At 33.6% G+C, this 22,016-nt stretch overlaps 1 protein-coding gene and 1 long non-coding RNA gene across 3 annotated transcripts in view; one reads left to right on the top strand and one right to left on the bottom strand.

The window, feature by feature from the left end:
- LOC129899203 (CHD3-type chromatin-remodeling factor PICKLE-like) overlaps window positions 1-14,997 on the top strand; it is a 42,371-nt gene extending 27,374 nt beyond the window's left edge. The window contains exons 25-31 of one of the 2 annotated variants that reach the window (XM_055974068.1): window positions 1,658-1,719; window positions 1,858-1,934; window positions 7,193-7,323; window positions 10,740-11,190; window positions 12,513-12,645; window positions 12,732-12,805; window positions 14,163-14,997. In XM_055974068.1, the coding sequence (XP_055830043.1) occupies window positions 1,658-1,719; window positions 1,858-1,934; window positions 7,193-7,323; window positions 10,740-11,190; window positions 12,513-12,645; window positions 12,732-12,805; window positions 14,163-14,165 (931 nt within the window). In that variant the 3' untranslated portion in view covers window positions 14,166-14,997. Of the gene's footprint in view, window positions 1-1,657; window positions 1,720-1,857; window positions 1,935-7,192; window positions 7,324-10,739; window positions 11,191-12,512; window positions 12,646-12,731; window positions 12,806-14,116 lie in introns of both variants that reach the window. The other variant, XM_055974067.1, reaches the window with a different exon arrangement.
- Window positions 14,998-16,042: 1,045 nt separating this feature from the next.
- Window positions 16,043-18,680, bottom strand: LOC129900816 (uncharacterized). Its single transcript, XR_008769702.1, has 3 exons — window positions 18,255-18,680; window positions 17,349-17,390; window positions 16,043-16,512 (listed from the first exon to the last, which is right to left on the bottom strand). It is a non-coding gene; the product is annotated as an uncharacterized LOC129900816 (long non-coding RNA).
- Window positions 18,681-22,016: the final 3,336 nt, after the last annotated feature.

Here is a 22,016-nt window from a genome sequence, read left to right as displayed (position 1 = left end):
TATCTTCATTCCTAATCTTGTCTCTCTTTGTACACCAACACATCCTCTTCAACATCCTTATTTATGCAACTCTCATCTTCTGAACATGAGTGTTCTTAATTGACCAACACTCTACCCCATATAAAATAGTTGATTTAACCACTACTTTGTAGAACTTGCCTTTAAGTTTTGGTGACACCTTATTGAATGCATCACATGCCTTGTAATCATGATTGCAGTTTTTATATAAATGAAAGAGGAGATCTCTTGGTGTTCTTTAAAGTGGCTATTCATTGATCTTCCTGGCCTCTCTCTTGTATTGTCCGTGCCTACTGAATATCGAGGTGTTGTGCTCAGAACAACATGCCTACTGAATATCGAGGTGTTGTGCACATTAACAGCATGCCTACTGAATATTGAGGTGTTGTGCACAATAACAACTTTAATGTGGATAGTTGTTATATATTGTTTCATAATATATCGTATTTTATTGTATTGTGTTGTATTGTATTGTATCGTTTTGATGAATACAATGTTTGGATAGATTTTACCCTTTTTCTCGTTACATAATGTCACACTACAACAATTTGGAGGATAAACCTATCAGAGAAGTAGGGTACAGGGTAAAACTATAATAAAAAAGTAAGATAGGGGATTAAATAGGATTATTAGATAATAACCAAAGCCAAAATGAGAGGGAAAAAAAGGTAACCATGTGATCACATCAAATCGGTCGTTACATAAAATGAGACTTTTTCGTCGTTACATAACGATGAATTTAATGATACAATACAACAAAATTCAAGTAAAAGTCAAAACAAAGTTGTATTTAAAGTAACAACACAATTTAAATAGCTTGCTTTTGTCTTCTTACAAAAGAAGCTGTACTTAGCCGGGAAAACTTGATGAGAAAAGGGACCTCTCTTTGTCCCATATGTTATTTATGTGGTGAAAGAGCAGAGACAGCCGTCTTTTTCTTCATTGCAAGCTAACAGAACAATTGTGAAGGATTTTCATTAGTCTTATTAATTTTCTTAGAGGCATCTCTTGGATAATGCCATGCAAGATTTCTGAAACATTTTTGAGTTGGGAGGAAGCAGGATTTGGGCAAAGGATAGAGAAAGATGAAGAATTCTCCCAGCTAGCATTTGGTGGACAATCTTGAAAGAAAGAAATTCCAGATGTTTTGCGAATTTGGACAGTTCTGTGCAAAAGATCAAATTGAACTGTATTTTGCTCTTTTAACTTTGGGGTAAACAGTCCTACTCAGGAGAAACTGTAGAATTTCTTGATGTGCTAGATTCCATTTTGATGGTCAGAATAGCTTCAGTGTCCTAGAGTCACATTGTAAATATGGTTTCAGACAGTACAGTCTATGTACTGTTTTGCATATTTAAGAAAACACAAGAAGTTACCAGTTTCAAAAAAACAAACAAACCATCCCACAAGCTGTAATGCTACTTTGGTTATTGCAGAAGTTGGTGTCAAATGTACTTAAGTTTGATTTCTCTGTTCAGTTGTAGCTGACAACTTGATGGCTTCTCATATATTTTGATTTATCATATGGTATTATTTTGACAACCCCCCTCCTCCCCCTCTCCGCTTTGATTGTTTTAGTAGCTACATTTGATTTGTCTGAAAGGGAAAATAATTTTCTTACTTCTCATCTGTCATACAGTTATGGATTTCTGTTTTTGTCTCATATCGCTGAAGATATTACTGAATCACCAACATTTACAGGTGAAGGACTTATATTTATTCTTTATGTCTTTCTCGTGAAACTCTTATTTGTCCACTTTTTACTGCTTTAATTTCTCTCCCCTCCCCCTTCTCTCTGCGCATCAATTGGGTCAAAGCATTTAAAATTTTGGTTTGCAGATGGGGTTCCAAAAGAAGGATTAAGAATACCCGATGTGCTACTGCGGATTGCAGTCTTGCTTCTTATAAGAGACAAGGTAAGTTTTTAAATTAGATAACTTGCTGGACTCCAAGGTTGGTGGCTATTGTTCAATGGTGTTTTAGTTGTGAACAACTTTTATTGCAGTGGGACTTTGTAAACTGTCCCTACTTTCCTGGTTCTTCTTTTGATCTGTGATATGACTATGTAGCCTAATGTGGATATACGGGCTTACTTGTGCAGTCAATTTTTAAGATACGGCATACATTTGAGAGAAGGGGTTAATAGGTAAGCAAATCCTTTGCTACAACGAAGTGCAGTGCCACTGTAGCAACCCGTATACTAATGAGGTATGCGTAGATCGAACTAAAAATTGAAGGACCTCAGAAAGAACGCTTAACTCAGACTAATATACTAAGTATAAAAGAACATCAAAATCAGATTCGTAGCATATCCCTGTGACGTAGAATGGCAGATTTCTTTGGCTTTTATGCTTTTATTACTGAAGAATATAGGTAGATTTGTGGAAGTAGGAAAACAAAGTTATCAATGTTCAAGAGTAAGCATAGGTCTTTTTTTCATTGTTAACATGAAGTTACATAAAACACCTTATACAAAACATTTCTACTTGGTCTGAACTGAAGCTACTCTTCTGCACCAACCAAAATCACTTGAAAGGTTGACACAACTTCATTAAGTGAGATAAGATCTAGTGTCATTTGGAATGGGGCCAGATTTGGTTTTCCAAGTTATGAAGCTGTGTTTGTTTGATGGTTTTTTCATTTCAAAACTTTGAAATCTTTTCAAGTTTTAGGGTTTTTTCTTGAAGAAAACATTCTCAGTTCTGAAAAAAGTGTTCTTCACCTTGTTTACCTTCCAAACAGGAAGTAGCTTGAAGTACTCAATATATCAGCATATACTGTAGCTCTTTATAGATACTTCCAAACTGGTAAATGAGATGATGCACTATGTAAAGGAACATCAACTGACATATTGATTACTGGCAGTTTAAGATTAAGTTTTCTTCTGAATTGCTTCTTTTTTCTGTGCCCATCTCTTTAATTTATTAAGGGCTTTACCCTGGAAATGAATTTATTATTCCATTTTCAGAAAATATAAATTGGAAAATCTCAAATTACAAGGCTAATTAATTTGATTGTTAAGTTTACTAAACCATATCAAAGGTCTTCAATGTTTTGGACGACCAAATCAACTCATCACATGTTAGTGGATTATTGTTTTATAATAATGATGGTCTGGCCTCCTGAAGACACTATTCACGGGGACATATTGCACGTCTATCTTCATTTGTTATGTAAATAGGACATAGCTTAAGGACTTAATTGTACTTTTTCATTCTCTCGTTATCTTTAATACACAACTCTGGAGCTACTATATTAGATGTGGAGAAGCTAATGAGAATACATTTTTCTCACCATTCTCTCTTTATCTCAAGAGTTCAATTTTTAGATATAGTCAATGTTTGATCTCATACTTCTTTTTCTTCAATTCATTGAGATATCTAGTACCAAGTATGATCGTTTTGAGTCAAGGTGATTGTTATTTCATTACTTCCAATGAAGACTATTCCTGAATGAAACTCGTTCTAATTTATATTGTACCTTCGTTTCTTTTTGCACTGAGATTCAAACACAATTTGGTGTTTTATTTACATCATATAGAATGATAGTGCCCGGGTATATTTTTTCGCACCATTTTAGTCATTGACGTCTTCTCAGGATAAGTTACATCAGTCTTTTTGGATGCTTAAACGTACCTTCTTGGAAATGAAGTACCCAATCTAAGGCCTCAGTTGTTTCCATTAAGATTAAGACGCATGAATCTGAATAAGCATTTGAATATTAAGATGTGCATTAAGATTTAGATGTCTAGTCATGAATACACATCTGAGTATTAAGATGTGGTCTCTAGATCTGATTTATGAATGATTAAGAGGGTTTGTTTTCAATATTTGAATGTGCATATGAAATTATATATTATATCAATAAAATATTATAAAAAAATTATTTGAACAAAAAAGTTAAAAAATAATATTAATATTTTAAATGTTTACATTTGATTAAAAACATTAAATTGTATGATATGCAACTAAAAATTATATATAAATATAAAAATTATTGTAACATGATTTTTTCTTAAGAATTCAACATAAACATCTTTTCATAAGAAAATCTATCAAGAAAAAATAATATTTCATAGGCATAATATAATATCCAAAAGTCAAATAAGTATGATAGATACTAGTCGAAAAATAATAAAGAAGGTTTCACGTCATCAACGCCGAACATATATTTTAGCTAATCAGAAAAATTAAAGAATTTCTATTTTATTTTCGATTCTCTAACTTGTGAACCTCTAGTGTCATCCATGTTTTTTTGTAGCTGTCACTTTCCCATCCAAGTACATCTAATTTCTCCTTACATTCTTTAAAGTTAGGTCCACTATTTTTTTAATCAATAACTTAAAAGTAGTAGTCATCTTCTCATCAATTTCCAATTGAGACGAAGAGGATTTTCTTTTCTTCTCCAAAACTTTTCTTTCAGCCAAAATTGAAAATTGGGATGGAGAATTATTAGAAGCTCCATCATTTTTATCACCAACTAGATCTCTATTCCATCAGGTGTATTTATATCAATAGTAGTAGATACAGACGAGACACCAGGACGGGGATAGGTACAACTTGGATTCCAACCATGAACTCCTGTTGTAGAATCTTAAAAAAAGTCTTAAACACAGAGCTGAAAAAGGTAGAGGTGAAGTCTTCAATGTACTCGTTCTACTCAGTATTGATTTTGGATCATAAATTTTGCCAGTATTTTTAGTTATTAGCAATCAAGCTTGATATTTTTCTATTAGATAATCATAACGGTTCTTCATATGTTTTTGGATAACAATAAAGCCATGAGAGGTCTCCAAAGCTATTTTAACCTTATTCCATGAGTCTCAATAAAATTAACAACATTAAACAAAATTTTAATAAGAGACCTCATAGTTATTGTTTTTAATCATGGCTACCATTTTTTCACTCAGAAACTCTGAGTTCTTGATAAACATCAATACACCCAAAAATATTATTGGAACAAGAGTTCTTGAATAAATCAACACACCCATTTTTTTTTGTTAATATAAGAAAATACTTGTAAAGATTATGAAAACTTATTAGTTCAAGAGGAAAAAAATGGTGTTTGATTGAGAAAAGAGAGGAAGAAAGTTTGCATAGAGAGAGCAAGTCGTGCAACAAGAGAGAGAGGCGACGTGATTTTTTTATAGTGTCTGAATGTTGTTAAGACTTTCCTACAGATCTGATTCGTTCAGATCTTTTCAGATCCATTAAGAGGCTTTTTAAAAAAAGAAACAAATAGACTTAGTGAGCTGAATCTGAATGATTAAGATTTAGACCTAAAACCAAACACACTTAATGGGTTGAATCTGAATGATTAAGATTCAAACCTTCATTAAGTGTAAACAAATGAGGCCTAAATGAGACATCCTACATATCGTATCATGAAGAAAATATGTGATAGACATTTGGGACTGTAAGCCAGTAGGAACATCAATGGATCTTAATGTCAAGCTATAATAGGGAGATGGGAAACTCTTGCCAAATGTTGGAAGACATCGTTGATTGGCTGGCAAACTTAACTGCCTAATTGTTACTACCTCCATTTCAATGTAAGTGTCTTAGTTTGACTAAGCACGGAGTTTAAGAAAATGAGACTTTTCAATCTTGTGGTCTTAAACTAAAGATGTGTAATGTAGCAAAGTGCTCTTTAGATTTTGTTGTCTTAAACAAGCCATGTAGAACGTCGAAATTATAGAATTACCAAATATAGAAAGAGACATTTTTGAAATGGACTTAAAAAGAAAAGATTGAAGATTAGGGAGTGCTACATTTTTTTCTTTCTGGGGGAGTATTACATTGGTTGCATCTTTCCCAATAACTGTTCTAAGTCAGTTTTTGGACTCGCCATCAGTTTTTGGACTCGCTAACGGATATCCATTAGAATGTTTTAATTAGAATAGTGAGGTATCTTCAGAGAAGTCTGGGAGAGGACTACTATATTAGGATAGAAGTCATATATGGCCGATTCAACGTTATAAAAAAGGTTTACAATAGTTTATTGTGTATTTTTGGAGGAAGCATGATTTCCTGGAAGAGTAAGAAACATAATATTGTTGCCTGATTGAGCACTGAAGCAGAGTATAGAGCCATGATTTAGCCATGCATGAGTTGTTGTAACCTAAGCAATTACTTGAAGAGTTTGGAGTATGATAATGTCAGCCTATGAAGTTATATTGTTTTAATTGAACAGCCCTATATATTACATCAAATCCAGTGTTCCATTAGATATGAAATATATAGAAGTTGATTGTCATTTTGTTCAAAGTTGCAAAGTGAGGATATTGTGACTCTGTTTTAGTTGGGATAGTCAACTGGTTTGTATCTTAATTAAAGCTCTTAGAAATTCTAGAATACTGTATATCGCGACAAGTTGGGAATACACGATTTGTATACTTCAGTTTGAGTGGGAGAGTTAATTGTAAATAGGAGATAGCTTAGGAATTTGATTTTACTGTCATTTCTTTTAATTATTTTTTTGTAAGTAACTGTAAATATATTAGATGTTGTGAAGTTAGAACACCCACAATTCTGTATTTTGTTACAGTTTTGCTGCCTGCAGCTTGACTTCAGGTAAATACATAAAGAGTTACAAGATCATCAGACCCAGATTATAAGCTTTCATATGTTGGAGTTTGACAATTCATGTTTTTCATAATATATTTTCAATGATAGATAATTCAAACAAAGATGAGTTCATTTATACACCTGTGTTTGGAAATTATAATCCTAATTTATAAAGTTCAAGGGAGGGTGGTTTATAAATGCGTTCGGTTCATCATTTCCTAATGCAGTCACCTTTTGACCTTGAATGTTTCTCTGCTCTTTTTAATACTTGGGCATAGAAGTAAGTACAAGTTGCTCTTTTTGCACGAGTAGGGAATTATGATCTCACATTTGAGACGAAGGGGACATTCACTTTTTTCCCTTAAATTGCTACTTTCCAATGTATCCTTGTATAATCTGATGGAATGCAATGTTACTTCTTATTCCTATGTCGATAGTTTCTGGTATTAGCAAGACATTCATATATGCACGGCTTTTATGTAGAGTTTTTGCTGCTACTAAAGTTTTCAAGTGATCTCTGATATCCTCATCAACGACACGAGCATGTTAAGCTACAGTTCTTAATGTAGATTAATTATTAGAAGTTCACAAAGTGTTAGTTATTTCAGGTCAAGGCTTTCTCGGAAGAGACAACTAGTCCTCTTTTTGCCAAGGATATTGTGTCTTGGTTTCCTGGATTAAAAGGTGGACGTGTTTGGAAGGAAGATCATGATTTGCTGCTGCTACGAGCAGTACTAAAGTATGCAATCTTTTCTTTTCATTTCTTTTTCTTTTTTTTCCCTCTGATCTGTCAAGAAGTTAGGAAGTGATGAGCCATTTTGAGTTACTTCTTAGATGTGCACTTGTCCATGTTCTATATTTAGAGACAATTGCATGATAAATTTTTCATTTTACTCTTAATGAGGTGTTTTATAGCCAAAAAATATCCATGACTTATCTTATACCATAAGTTTCACTAGTCCTTTATTTCTTAAACTCTATGTCCAGTCAAACAACATCCCATGAGATGGGACAGAGGGAGTACTTAATATCTCCCTAGAGATTAGTAGTGTTTTACTAAGATGTGGTAGGATGCCCAACTAGTAGAGAAATAATACCCTGATTCCAATTTTTATAAACGAAGGAGATACTTAAAATTGTGCCCAACTATCATGACATTTAATTTATGAGCCGCACAATGGAACTCTGGGAATGTGTGATAGAAGATACACTTAAGGACATTAAAGAGACTCAATCTGGATTTATGTCCAGTACCTCTGCAACAGAGGCTATATTCTTTCTAAGTAAATTGATGAAGAAAGATCTACACATTGGTGTTCATTGACCCAGAGAAAGCATGTGATAGAGTACCAAGAAAGATCCTTCAGTGGGTATTGGAGAAGCAAAAAGTTCATATTTGAAAATATAAATTCCATGAAGGACATGTACGAAGGAATGTAACAGGAGAACACGAGTAAGAAGTACAAAAGAGTTTCTGTTATTGTGGGTTTACAAGATGAGATACATATGCTATTTGTTGATGATATTGTGCTAATTGATCAAATCAACAAGGATGTCAACCAACAACTTGACTATGGAGAAGCATTCTAGTTCTAGTGAATAAAGGTTTTAGGATAAGTAGAGGTTAGATTGAATATATGTATTGTAAGTTTAGACAGCATAAGAAGAATGAAGTTGATATCAATTAGACAGAATTTTTGTGCCTAAATGAACATATATTTAAGCTTTTTATTCCATGAGAATAGAATGATAGATAAAGATTAATCACATAGAATCAAAATAAAATGGTTAAAATGGAGAAGTACTTAGGTGTTGTTTGGTAAAAGGATAATGCCAATGAAGGTAAGTTCTTTTTGATAAAGATTTTTTTTTGATAAAGAAATGAAAGGTAAGTTCTAGAGAACAATTATATGACCATCAATACTACATGGGAGGGAATGTTGTCTTGCTAAAGTCCAAAACATCTACAAGATGACTGTCAAGCAAAAATTAGGTAAGATTACAAATGACCATATTCTCCAGAATGAGCAAGTAGTATACATTGATCATGTCTTATGTGGACCTCCTGATAAATTGTTCTGTAGATGTGAAACCTTGGGAAATGAAGGTGTCAAAAAGTGGATGATGTAGATCTAAAATTACACTGAAGGAAGTTATCTCAAAATAGTAATGATCTCTTGAAATCCACATAGGCATAATGAAAAATAGGACATAATTGACAAAATATATCTATTGGTCTAATATTAAAAGCACGAGACCTTTAGCAAAATATCATTTTCCTTTTTTATCATTTAAAAATTGATTTCACATCAAATAAAATTGTAATTTAATTATTTTCCTAATATTTAAGACTTTGAAATCAACTAAAATCTTGATTATTAAATATTTTCTTTTTTGAACTAGGTAGAAACTTCAAATATTTTAGGCTATATGAATATGTTCCTTATTTTAATTATGTAAATTAATATAGCTTCTTTCCAATATATATTAGGTAAGAGAACTCATTATTTTGAGTACATATACACTTCCATTAGATATTTACCAATGCAAATTTAGATATAATTTTAGGTCTTTAAAGTTTACTATACAATGTAAACCAAACTTATAAGCACATTAACACGAGTAAGAAAATATCTATAATAAGTTTACAAACGACATGCCTACGTTTAAAAATAATAATAATAATAATAATAATAATAATAATAATAATAATATAATAATAAATACTACAATATATTTTAAGTTTTATTAACATGTAATATATGCCAATATTAAATCACAAACACAATTATAATATTCCATAAGTGAAAGATTGATAAGATGATATTCAAATTGACATGTTGGAATAAATAGCAATAAATCATGCTGTAATTTATAATAAATTTAAGGTAGTTTCAAGTATAACTTCTTTCATATTTCTTTAAAATCTATCCTTATTTGAACAATATAGAAAGTCCTATTATATTGGATTTTAAGATCAAAGATCTTATTTTATATAAATTTGTTACTTATTTGAACTATGTAACACAATTATAATACCTTACATGTTATTTTTTAGGACATTGAAATCAATTCAAATTTTGTTTGTTAAACCTAACAATTAACTTTTAGCTCAAGCATAAACGAAATATTGCAGATAAACACACAAACTAAGCGGAAAAGTAAAAAATCATACCTAAAATTTAATAGAGCCTGTTTGCTTGTGGGCTGGTCAGTAATGAGCAATAAGTGTAACCTAAAAGTGAGAAATACATGTATTTAACCCAAGAAATGCAAGAAAAGTAGCAAATTATCATCACAAATGTTTAAGACTGAAATATTTAATTAAAGAATAGAAAAAGAAAGTTATAAAGGCTGAGGCATATCCAGGATTTTAGAAGCTTGGGTGCACTATTATGCTTGATTTTTAAAATTTTTTTATTCAATGTTCGATACCTGCTCGAAGCCTGACTATTTTGATTGGATTCGTCGTTTAATTTTTTTTAATGCCATGACAATAACTTGATGAATAAACTATGATCAATATTATTGTCATAATTAAACGTTATTCCGTTTGCAACCATTTTGAATAGTTTTCCACTTAAAAAATTATCAACAGTAGCATCATTGTTTATAATTATATTACTATTCTATGGAGAATAGTAAAACTAATTTATAATTTACTTTTTAAGGACTTTTGAAACTCCAGAATGAATCCTAAAAAGAAAAAAAGAAAAACAGAAAGAAAGAGGAGACAAGAAAATAGAAAACTTTAATGAAAGATAACTTAAAGAGTTAGAGTGAAAAGAAAAAACAGAATGGAAAAAAACAGAAAAGAAGAAAAAGAATGAATTGGGAAAAAGAATCATCAGAAAGGAAAGAAAGGAAATAGAAAACAACCATCATCCTCTCCTTCTTCCTGGAGCCTAATGTAGGGATGATCTATGTTTATTCATCTAGTTATGCCAGAGTTTTTTGTGGTCATTCAACTATGTCTCTACTTCTTCCTCTGAAATGCAGGTTGTCTGTGTACACAGTGTCGCTTCATTTTTTCATTGTGCCTTTCTTTTTGAATGCATCATTGGCCATTTCAACTGTGAAAATTCCAGGGCATTAGTCCAAATGTTTAGTTCAATTATTGTGCACAATATGCTAATTGTTCTATATTTTTTGCAGGCATGGTTATGGAAGATGGCAAGCTATTATCGATGACAAAGAGTTGAGAATCCAAGAAGTTGTCTGTAAAGAGCTGAATCTTCCTTCTATAAGTTTACCAGTGCCTGGAGCTTCTCAGCCACAAGTTCCTCCTGCTCCTGGAGCTTCCCAGGCGCTTCCCGCTTCAGGGGTTTCACAAGCACAAGTTTCTGCTCCAGGAGTCTGTGAAGCACCAAATGGTGTGAATCCAGCTAATGCTGGAACTACTGGAAATCAGGTGAAGGCTGCTGATGAGACTAACCATGAAGTCTCACATGGCACAAGTGATCCTTCAAATAGAACCCAACTTCATCAAGATTCTTCTTTGTTATATCATTTTAGAGAGATGCAGAGAAGGCAAGTTGAATTTATAAGGAAAAGGGTGATGCTTCTTGAGAATGCAATTAATGCTGAATATCAGAGAGAAGTTGTTGTAAGTCATCATAAATTTTCAAAAACATCTAATGTTGGAGTTCATTAGATTATACTTGGAAGTCTATCAGTTATTGCTCTGTACCCAAAGAGGGTAATCACAATCCTGGCTTCGTCTTCTTTCCTTCTTTTTTTCTCTCCTGATGCCAACGTCATCTGAGAAGAAAAACTAAGACTTGTAGATCTAGTGTTATGCTTGCTCCTTAAGAGCCATAGAACTACGAACCTGGTTTGATTGGGGTCCTGTAATCTCTAGGTATATTTCTGTTGCGATTCCATGTTAGCAGACTAGCCTTGTGTGGAACTTCATGTTCCTGCTAGTTCTTAATCATTGAATATGTACCCTTGTGGTGTCCCCAACTGTATAAAGGCTACATTTCTCTATGATTAATAGAGCCTGCAAATTTGATGCTCTCTCGAGAAAGAACCTTTGGGTGTGTTAGAAATTACATTCTACGGACTTTCTCAGTAAAGCTTAAAGGAATAGAATTTCATGTGTTCCTTGGTCTTTGTTTTCTCGTTGTCAAAGGACCAGTCTTTGTTCCTTCTACCTGTCTTGGTATATAACTTGTGTGGTCCTGCTAGTTCTTAATCATTGAATATGTACCCTTGTGGTGTCCCCAACTGTATAAAGGCTACATTTCTCTATGATTAATAGAGCCTGCAAAATTTGATGCTCTCTCGAGAAAGAACCTTTTGTGTAAGAAATTACATTCTACGGACTTTCTCAGTAAAGCTTAAAGGAATAGAATTTCATGTGTTCCTTGGTCTTTGTTTTCTCGTTGTCAAAGGACCAGTCTTTGTTCCTTCTACCTGTCTTGGTATATAACTTGTGTGGTCCTGCTAGTTCTTAATCATTGAATATGTACCCTTGTGGTGTCCCCAACTGTATAAAGGCTACATTTCTCTATGATTAATAGAGCCTGCAAAATTTGATGCTCTCTCGAGAAAGAACCTTTTGTGTTAGAAATTACATTCTACGGACTTTCTCAGTAAAGCGTAAAGGAATAGAATTTCATGTGTTACTTGGTCTTTGTTTTCTCGTTGTCAAAGGACCAGTCTTTGTTCCTTCTACCTGTCTTGGTATATAAATCATGACTTGTCCCAAATATATTGCTGTTCTATTTGTTGTTGAGAACCGCTTTTGACCTTTGTAATTTGACTTGCTCATTTTCATGTTTTGTGATTGTTGTTTCTCATTTTGTTCCTATATGATTTATGGTTTAATAGTTGGGATTTGCACCTGCATTGATTGATATGATCATTTGAGGACAGTTAAACCTGTATTCATGTGGTTTATTTGTATCCATGTGCTACCTTCAGGGTTACGGAAAACCGCATGAACTGCCTGGGAAAGAGATGGAGTACGACACCAAAATTGTAGACGAACTAAGTCGAAGTGTTGAGGCAGCTGGCACTGAAATGGTTAATAATTTCCCAAAACTTATTGCAATTTGTAAGTATAGTCATTCATTGCTTGAAGCTTCTCTAGTGCGTCAAGAAGCTACTGACTAGCATCCCATCATGTACTTTTGAATGCAGCCCCACAGGAAAAATCTGAAGTTGCTTGTGATGCTGAAGTGGATCGTTTGACTGTTGCTCAGCTTTACAATAAGGTGAATATTCTGTTCCCAGACATATTTCAGGATTTCAGCTTATGTGCATAACTAGTAAAGAATAGCCCGTGCAGTGCACTGCCCCATTCCCAATTAAAAGAATATTGAATGAAATTGAAGAAAGAGTAATTTTTCCTAAAATTGACAATGTTCCAACCAAAAGGTATTCTGTTTTTCCTCACAATAGAGAAACAAAATAAAGAAGAAGCTGACATTATGAAATTGCGAGCGATAGCCAACCTAAGGTCAAAGATTAAATGAACTTCCCATATCTGATTTCTAATTTAAGACAACATGTATATTAGTCATTTATTATAATTTATGATGTAAAAAACATCATTTTACCATTGCATCGACAGATTTATCTCTTTTGTGCAATAAATGAATTAGGGTTACGTAGCTAAAACCAGTGGAAGAAAGTGAAAGCATGTTGAGCTTATATAGACATCAAAGTAACAACAATCAATTTTAAAATTCAGTTGAAAGCAAGCCAAATTTACAGTGATATCAAAGATTGAATGTTTAGAAGACAATGAAAATGTGAGACTAAAATAGTTTAATAATTTGAAGTGCAATTTTCTTTTAACACTTGGAAATGAAATGTCTGGAATAATTGAATTTAAAAAAATTGGCAATATTTGAACACCTAATTTAATGATCTCATAAGCTAGAAAATTTTAAAACATTATATGAATAAATTACATGTACTTCTAATGAAACAGTGCTTTCTTGTGTATTATTTCCCTATGATATTTCATTCATATTTATTTAATCGGAACACTATTATGACTTCAAATACGTAAGTTTTATTATTACTCATGGCAAAACTAAAAATTGAGCGTCAAAATAATGCAGTAAATGATCAAAATCTATGGGCAAAAAGAAACCTGCAAAAAGTTTACCTAATAAAGCTAGCCTATAGACTGAAACACAGAAAAATTACATGGCAGTAGATATTCAAGGTATCACCACGTATAAAGTCTAAGACGCACAACACTAGGTGGAAGCATGTCCGTACATGTATTTTTAAATTGCACAAGGGACAAAATAGTCAATACATGTAGAACTGTAAGGTGCAGCTACAGTAACACATATCTTGCAACCAATTAGAGCAAATAGTTCTGTCCAAATCACCTAAATACCCCTATCATCAAGCAAGCATGTTGACGGAAAGGAGCCTGCTAATTCCCTCCTATAGAATAAAAAAAACAGAATTTGATGCATATTTGCCTGAATACGAAACAAAACATATTTTGACAGCAAGGGTTGTGAAGTAGGTGTTTTGTGCTATATTTTTTTTTGGTTTTGCAGATGTGCAAGGTACTTTCTGACTATGGTGAAGATTCATTTAATGCAGTAGCAAGTCAGCCAGCTAGTCTGGCGATAAAAAGGAACCTCCTTCCACTGGAGGCCTTTTTCCAAGAGATGAAACAAGTACTTTCTTCCGCGCATCAGAATCCTGGTAATGTTCCAAGGAGAGAACTTCAAGAAGATTGGAAGCCCCAAGGTGGAAAACCCTTTCCAGGGCCATCATTTCTAAGGGATGGTGGGCTTCATAGTGCTGAGGAAAAACATGACAATTTTCCAACAGGTACAGCATCTGGGTCCGCCAGTACTAGCAATTTAACAGCTCCGATGACAACAGAAAGCAATATGCCCCACAATATTAGACCTTCGGAGATTCCTGGAGTGGAGATGAAACGCTGCAGTTTAAATGGAGATACTGATATAGAGATGGTGGAAAAGCAAGATGATACTGATGTTAGCACCACCAATGTTGCGATGGATATAACAGAATGAAACCGGTTTTAAGGGCGTTCCATTTGTTGACTGAGTAAAATATGTAGAGAAATAGACAAATCTCCTAGGAAGCCATTATAGAATGACTACAAGAGAGCTACTGTTTTCCTTTTTCTTATTTTTGTTTCCCACTCGTCAAATACTCCCTTTGAAATGCGAAAACATACTTTACTTACCTGCATAAGCAGAAGAGATTAGTGTCTTGATCGATTGTTTGAATCAAAGCACAAGTCTGTAGGATAGATGCAGGGCAAGTGTGCATTTGTGCTGGAGTCTATTTTCCTTTCAACATCCCATCTATATATATAAAGGGACCATGCTGTAAAATTGTAACTTCAATATATTGACAGCATACTATATATAAATGGACAAGTTGTAAAATTATAACTCTAGTATTTTTCAATTGTGTAAACGAGTCACTTTCTAATTCCTTTCACATATTTTACTATATTTTTTATCACTATGAACTTTCGTACTTCTTGAAAAAAAAAAAACTCCACTTTGCATTTCTTGATTTTTAACATCATGAGTGAAGTCTACCGCATATTAATTTCAGCGTATCCTATCAAAAACTAATACAATTTAACCAATAATTTCCTTAGATAACCATCTCTTTTATTGAATTTTCCATCCTTTTTATAATAAAAATTTGGTGGGTGGAAATTACATGAAAGTATACTAATAGAGTATTTAGTTAAAATACTTTTAAATATGGTCCGCTTTGAGTTTTGTCAATGGGAGTAGGATCTATAAATATAAAATCTTGAGCATCTTTAGTCTCTTAAGTTTGCTAAAGTGGAGAACCTTTAGTCCAATTAACATAATTGACTTAAATACTAACGGTGATTATTAAAAAAATATTGCTAAAAACATGGTAAAAATGGATAAAAAGACAAATTGAACGGCTTGGTAAGTTTGTTTTGCTCCAAAAATCGAGATAATTAAAGAATGATAAATCAAATGACAGTCAAATTGATCCCCCTTTTTACTTACTATTATTTATTTTTAAAAATTAGAATCAAATCAATCAGGTCTGTCAAATTTTTCGATTATTTTTTTGGGAATTTACAAAACAAATCTCACTAGTCTAAGAGCTAATTACTTAGATACATTGTAGTTTACAATATTATGAATCTTATCAGATTTTGATGCACCCAGATATGTCCAGATACGTCTAAATACATTTATTTTGAAATAAAAAAGGTCAAAATTAAGTGTAATTTATTTTTGATACACAATATCTAAGTGAATGCGCATATATTTGAGATACATAAACAAATCCCATTCACCTCCTCGTCTTCTTTTATCTCGCTCGCCACTTTTCTATGTATCTAATATTTCGGATACATGTGAATCATACCAAATACATATAGATACATGTATCTAGTGTGTATCCAGTGCGATTCACATGTATCTGAGATACATGACTATTGTCACGACCTAGCCCCGTGACTAGTGTCCAAATTGGACCCTCGTATACACACATATTATCTATAGTCAATCGGCAATTAAGCATGATAAAGGATTTATATGGGTAGCACGTTGTCTCAAACTGTTACTTATATATATACTAAAATCACCTATTTCTTGGGGAGTCTTAATTGTCAAAAATAAGATAACATAATATGTAAGCCGACAAGGCTTCCATTCTGAATGTAAACGTCCAAAAACATAAGTCATACTAGTACACCGGACAACATCTATATACAACCCACTCATATGTCTACAGACCTCTAAGAGAATTAACAATAGCATATGACGGGACAGGGCCCCGTCGTACCCCTAAATACACAAATATATACATTATAAGGATTAGTACCCAAAGTTTGGGCTCCGAGACAATGGAGCACTTCAAACTCGTTGAGTAGAATCCTAAGTTGGCGGCTCTCCAAAATGAGTATTTGTACCTGCAGGCATGAAATGCAGCCCCCCGAACAAAAGGGGGTCAGTACGAACTATGTACTGAGTATATAAAGCATAAAATACCGTAAAGGAGATCACATCTGAAATAAAGATTCAGGAGTCAAGTATCATAATCAATAAATCACTGTACCTGTGTCTTATAAAATGAAGACATGCATATCATCATATATCGTACCTAGCCCGTTATGGGACTCGGTGTCACAATTATATCAATATATCGTCATATGTATATATATACCATACCCGGCCCTCTAGCAAGGGACTCGGTGAATAGAGTAGTGTACACTGATACCGTACCCGGCCTATTATGGGACTCGGTGCCATAATCATATCGTCATATCATCATAATATCATATTATCATATCACGTACCCGGCCCTCTAGGAAGGGACTCGGTGAATAATGTAGTGGAATCCATACATGATAACATACCCGGCCTATCGTAGGACTCGGTGAATAATACCATAACAATATGCACGAATAAGGTATCATTAGCAACCTTGCGAAATTTGATCATTATCGGAGACTTAATAGAATAAGCAAAATAGTCCATCATTTGAAAACCAAGACAATAGTCATTATGAATCACATCAATTATGGATTATACTAAAATATGAATTATACCACAACATGAGTTATACCAACTAGGATGGCTGGAATCATACACATGAGTCAAGACATAACAATATAAATTTTGAAAATCAAGAACGGTAGCCATCCGAGTATATCTACGAATACGAGTTTCTTTGGAATTTAAGCATACGTCATTCGTTCGTTTCATATGGATCATGCCAAAAGAAGAAGATGTTAACTTTACATACCTTTAGCGTTTATACGTATATGTTGTCCAATATTGTCTCAACCTATATTAAAACGTTAAGCACTATGATTAAGCTATGGACAAGAATAAAACGTAGTCTATCGTTAGTAGGTTATTTCTAAAAAAACTTGGACAGCACCTCCCCTATACCGCTCACTTTTCCCACTTTCAAACCAGCCATATAATCATCAACCAACATCAACAATCCAAAATATTGACACAAAATAAGATTTATTATTCATGTTACCAAAGCAGTAAATTCGGAAAGTCAAGTACCTCACGTTGTATCTAAATTTTGAAAATGAAAACGGCAAAACTGGACTTTATAACCTTCATGAAACATTTATATCTCTGTCTTAAGTTTCCAATGCAAAAGAAATCAACTCAAAATTCATTTTTTACAAAGAGTTATCATCAAAATACGAACAGCTATACATGAAGGAATTTTCAATCCAGAATCTGGACAGAATTTGTCTTATGATTCATGCTCAGTTTTCGACATAATAACAGCAGATATAGACTAAGACATAAACATAAGAGTTGTAGGTACGTGTATTAGCTTTCCAAAACATGTTTAATATCTAAAATCGAAGGTCTACACAATGAGATATTCCAGAATTACTACCAGCTACTCAATTCCAAAAACGGGTTTGAACATTCACAATCTTCATACACCTTTTTCCTCCAAATTCAAGAACAACAACTCATCAACAACATCAAAACAATATCAACCATTATTATACATCATCACTAAGATAATTCCATCTATTTAATCTACCTAAAACAACCCTTTAACCCATAACTCTCAACAAATCACCAAACTAGTTTATAACACTATTTTCTCCGTTCTAATCCGTTAAAACTCTAACTAAACTTGTTAACAATGAAAAGGAGACTTTAATATTACCTTAAATTTGCAGCACCACATAAAATCTTCTCCTTATTGGCTGATTTCTAGCTTAAATTGAAGCCAACGCGACGTACAACAATTTTCTCTTCATGAGCTTCGGATTTCGGGACTTGAATTTTGGTCGGATTTGGGATTTCTCTCAAGAACTCCCTTTCTCTCTCTCTCTGGAAATTTCCAGAATTATGTTGGTCTAAAGTTTGAAGGAATAGTTACAAAAAATCAGATCTAATTTCGTAGGTATTGGGCCTGACCCGAATTAGAATTGGGTTGGGCCGAATTCACTATTTAGTTTGGCCTGTCAGACTTAAAACGTCTATATCTTATTACTCCGATATCACATTTCGTCCCACGACCTATGGTTGGAAAGATATTTCAATTATCTACAACTTTCATGTTGAGAGTTTTCCCAAATTCTCAAATTATAAAGAGGTTATGGCCTCCCGAAGTCAGCTTACCCGAAACGTGGCTTTAAGAAAAACATATTTGATGGCTTCTATTTTGATTTGGCTTAAGGGTCCTTCTTGAGATGTATTTTACTACACATAAATTATTCATATAACTTGGCATCTACAACGAATCAAGTCATTTTAAAATTCAAAATTAAAAGTCCTTGAATTTATAATCGTTAGCTTACGAATAATCCAAAATGCAAAAATACGGAATGTAACATTCTTCCCCCCTTTAGAACATTCGTCCTCGAATGTTAAACCCGCCTCATAAAGTCTTATAAGAGATTTGGGGGAATAGTCTTTTTTTTTTCTTTTTTTTTTTGCAACAACAAATAGTTTCATATGTCAATCAATATAATTAATTGAGAGGTTTAGATTACCTGTAGGCGTAGAAAACAAGTGAGGATACTTATCCTTCATCTCTTCCTCGGCTTCCCAGGTCATCTCTTCTCTATTGTTATTTTGCCATAATACTTTGACGGAATCCACATCCTTAGTACGTAACCTTCTGACTTGGCGATCAAGTATAGCTATAGGGTTTTCCTCATAAGAAAGCTCCTCCGTCACCTGGATATCATCCATGGGGAATACTTTAGAAGGATCACCAATGCATTTGCGAAGCATCGACACATGAAAAAAAGGGTGCACTGCTTCCAAATCAGATGGTAGGTCCAACTCATATGCAACCTTGCCTATTCTACGAGTAACCTGATAAGGGCCAATGTAGCGCGGGCTAAGCTTTCCTTTCTTACCGAATCTCATTACCCCCTTCATGGGTGACACCTTCAAAAACACCCAATCACTAACCTGAAACTCTAAGGGTCGACGTCGATTATCTGCATATGATTTCTGTCGACTCTGGGCTGCTAATAACCTTTCCCGAATAAGCTTGACCTTATCAACAGCTTGTTGAATCATATCAGGTCCGATTAACTTAACCTTACCAACATCAAACCAACCAATAGGTGACCTGCACTTCCTGCCATATAAAGCCTCATACGGTGCCATCTGAATGCTAGAATGGTAGCTGTTATTATAGGCAAACTCAATAAGTGGCAAATGGTCATCCCAAGTACCTCTAAAGTCAATAATACAGGCCCGTAACATATTTTCTAGCGTCTGAATAGTGCGTTCAGCTTGCCCATTAGTCTGAGGGTGAAATGTTGTACTAAGATTTATTTGTGTTCCCAATCCCTTCTGAAATGATCTCCAGAAGCTAGCTATAAATTAAGCCCCTCTGTCTAAGATAATAGATATGGGAATCCCATGAAGTCTTACTATCTCTTTGATAAATAACCTCGCATAGTCCTCTATTGAATATATAGTTCTAACTGAAAGAAAGTGGGTTGATTTTGTCAGCCTATCTACAATCACCCATATGGAATCATACTTCTGTGGAGTGCTAGGTAAGCCTGTAAAAAAATCACATTAATTGCTTCCCAATATTTTCTCAAGTGTTCTCTTAGTTAATTATGCCGTTCATAGACCTCCTCCGTTTGTCGACTCGCTTTAGTTCATTATAACGCACTCCAAGTTCTACTAGTAAATCGAAATTTCACCAGGGTAATATTTTGGTACTCCAATATTCTTTCTTTACCCTACTATGACAATCCGTATTCTGGAATCCTCGGCATCATGTGTAACTTTCTGACTTTGACTTGAAGGTCTTTAACTATCATTTGTTTTTACCTCTTGATCTTGATCTTTTGGGTTGGTTATCAATTAGTGTTAAGGTTCCTTCATCTTATAACCTTACCGTCATCCAGTAACCAGTAACCCGCCTATTCTGATTGTCTCGGTTAAGTCATTTCATAATTTCCTTTACCCTAACTGGCAATATTTTAGGCATAATATCTTGAGTCATTTCTCTATTTTTGACTCAAACTTTTCTATTGCCCCTTTACTCTAATTTTCTCTTACTTCTCTTACCACACATACTATTGCAATCTTTATACGAATATGTGTAGGTGCTTAAATCAGCCCAGAAAATACCTAAATGTCTCCACGTTAGTCTTTATGCAGTCCCTATATTTTCTCTTACCTCTTTCAGTTGATATCAGGACTCACCTATGGCTTTTGCCCCCAATACTAATTATATCTCTATAGTTTTTCCTCAAACCATCTTATACTTTTCTTTGATGTATCCGGAATATTGCAATCGCATTGTGGTTACTAAATTCTTATTCTGCTTATCAAGTAATCACTTGATATCACCCTTAGCATACCAATATTCATAGGCTGCATAACCAATCTTGTAGAATTTGTACAACGTGTATTCAATTCTAATCATAGTCTTTCCTTCTCTTGGCTTATTCTGCTATAAATTTCTTATTGTACTAACACTCACTTGCTGTCTATTTTGTCATACTTGCATCCCTTCCTTTACTTACTATTAAGTTTTCTCATATTCTACCATATGAGAGATTTCTCTCCTTTGCTACTTGTATATCCCAATCTTATTAGCCGATAATTACGTTGCCAACATCTCAACCTCTAATCCAGTATAACCTTGCTATCATTTATAATATCTTCGAGCTACTTGTTACTATTCTCATGTTGTATTCGTCATTTTTATAAGCATCCATCTTTTGATGTCACACTATCCAAGATCTTTACCAATAATTCTGAGCACCGTCTCAAATATCATCTTGGTTTTATTTTTCCATTTATTGCTGACTTTCAAATTTTTCTAACTTGTTCCAGCATGGGATCTCATATGAAGTTTAGGTGTTCACCTTAACGTGTTGCAGTGTCAGTTAATTTCATCTTACAGTTATATTTTTCTCATCCACTTCCCCCCTTTAGGGTGTACTCATATCATTATCTATTTATATTCTACTCTATGTCCCCATTTCAAATTTTCAAATTCATGCGATTCTTTTCCAATACATTATCTCTGTCTTTCTTTATATCATCAATAACTTAGATTACCCATGTACGAAACATTAACACAATCACAAGGTGATGAGAATTCCCGATATATAGTACAAAATCTCGTCTGATAAATGGTACTCAAATGATATAATTAATGTAGCAATTCATTCAAAGCCACATTCCATTTATTCTAATCAGTAATTAGCTAGTGTTTATAATCTTTTTAAATTCTCTATTCGGTAGCACTTATATTCTAGTGATCAGTGTTCCAAGCTTTCTTATAACGCTATCTTTATCTCAATAGATATCACATGTTCCTCTAGTAAACTCACAATACATCCGTTATTTTTGCAAATCTACATTTCCTATCATTTAAGGATTTCACTATTTTTCGAGGTGAAGTCACATATACACAATACTCCTTTATGCCTTATAC

This window comes from Solanum dulcamara, chromosome 8, assembly GCF_947179165.1.
Source record: "Solanum dulcamara chromosome 8, daSolDulc1.2, whole genome shotgun sequence".
NCBI classification, from domain to species: Eukaryota; Viridiplantae; Streptophyta; class Magnoliopsida; order Solanales; family Solanaceae; genus Solanum; species Solanum dulcamara.
This window is presented reverse-complemented; position numbering and strand designations above follow the sequence as displayed.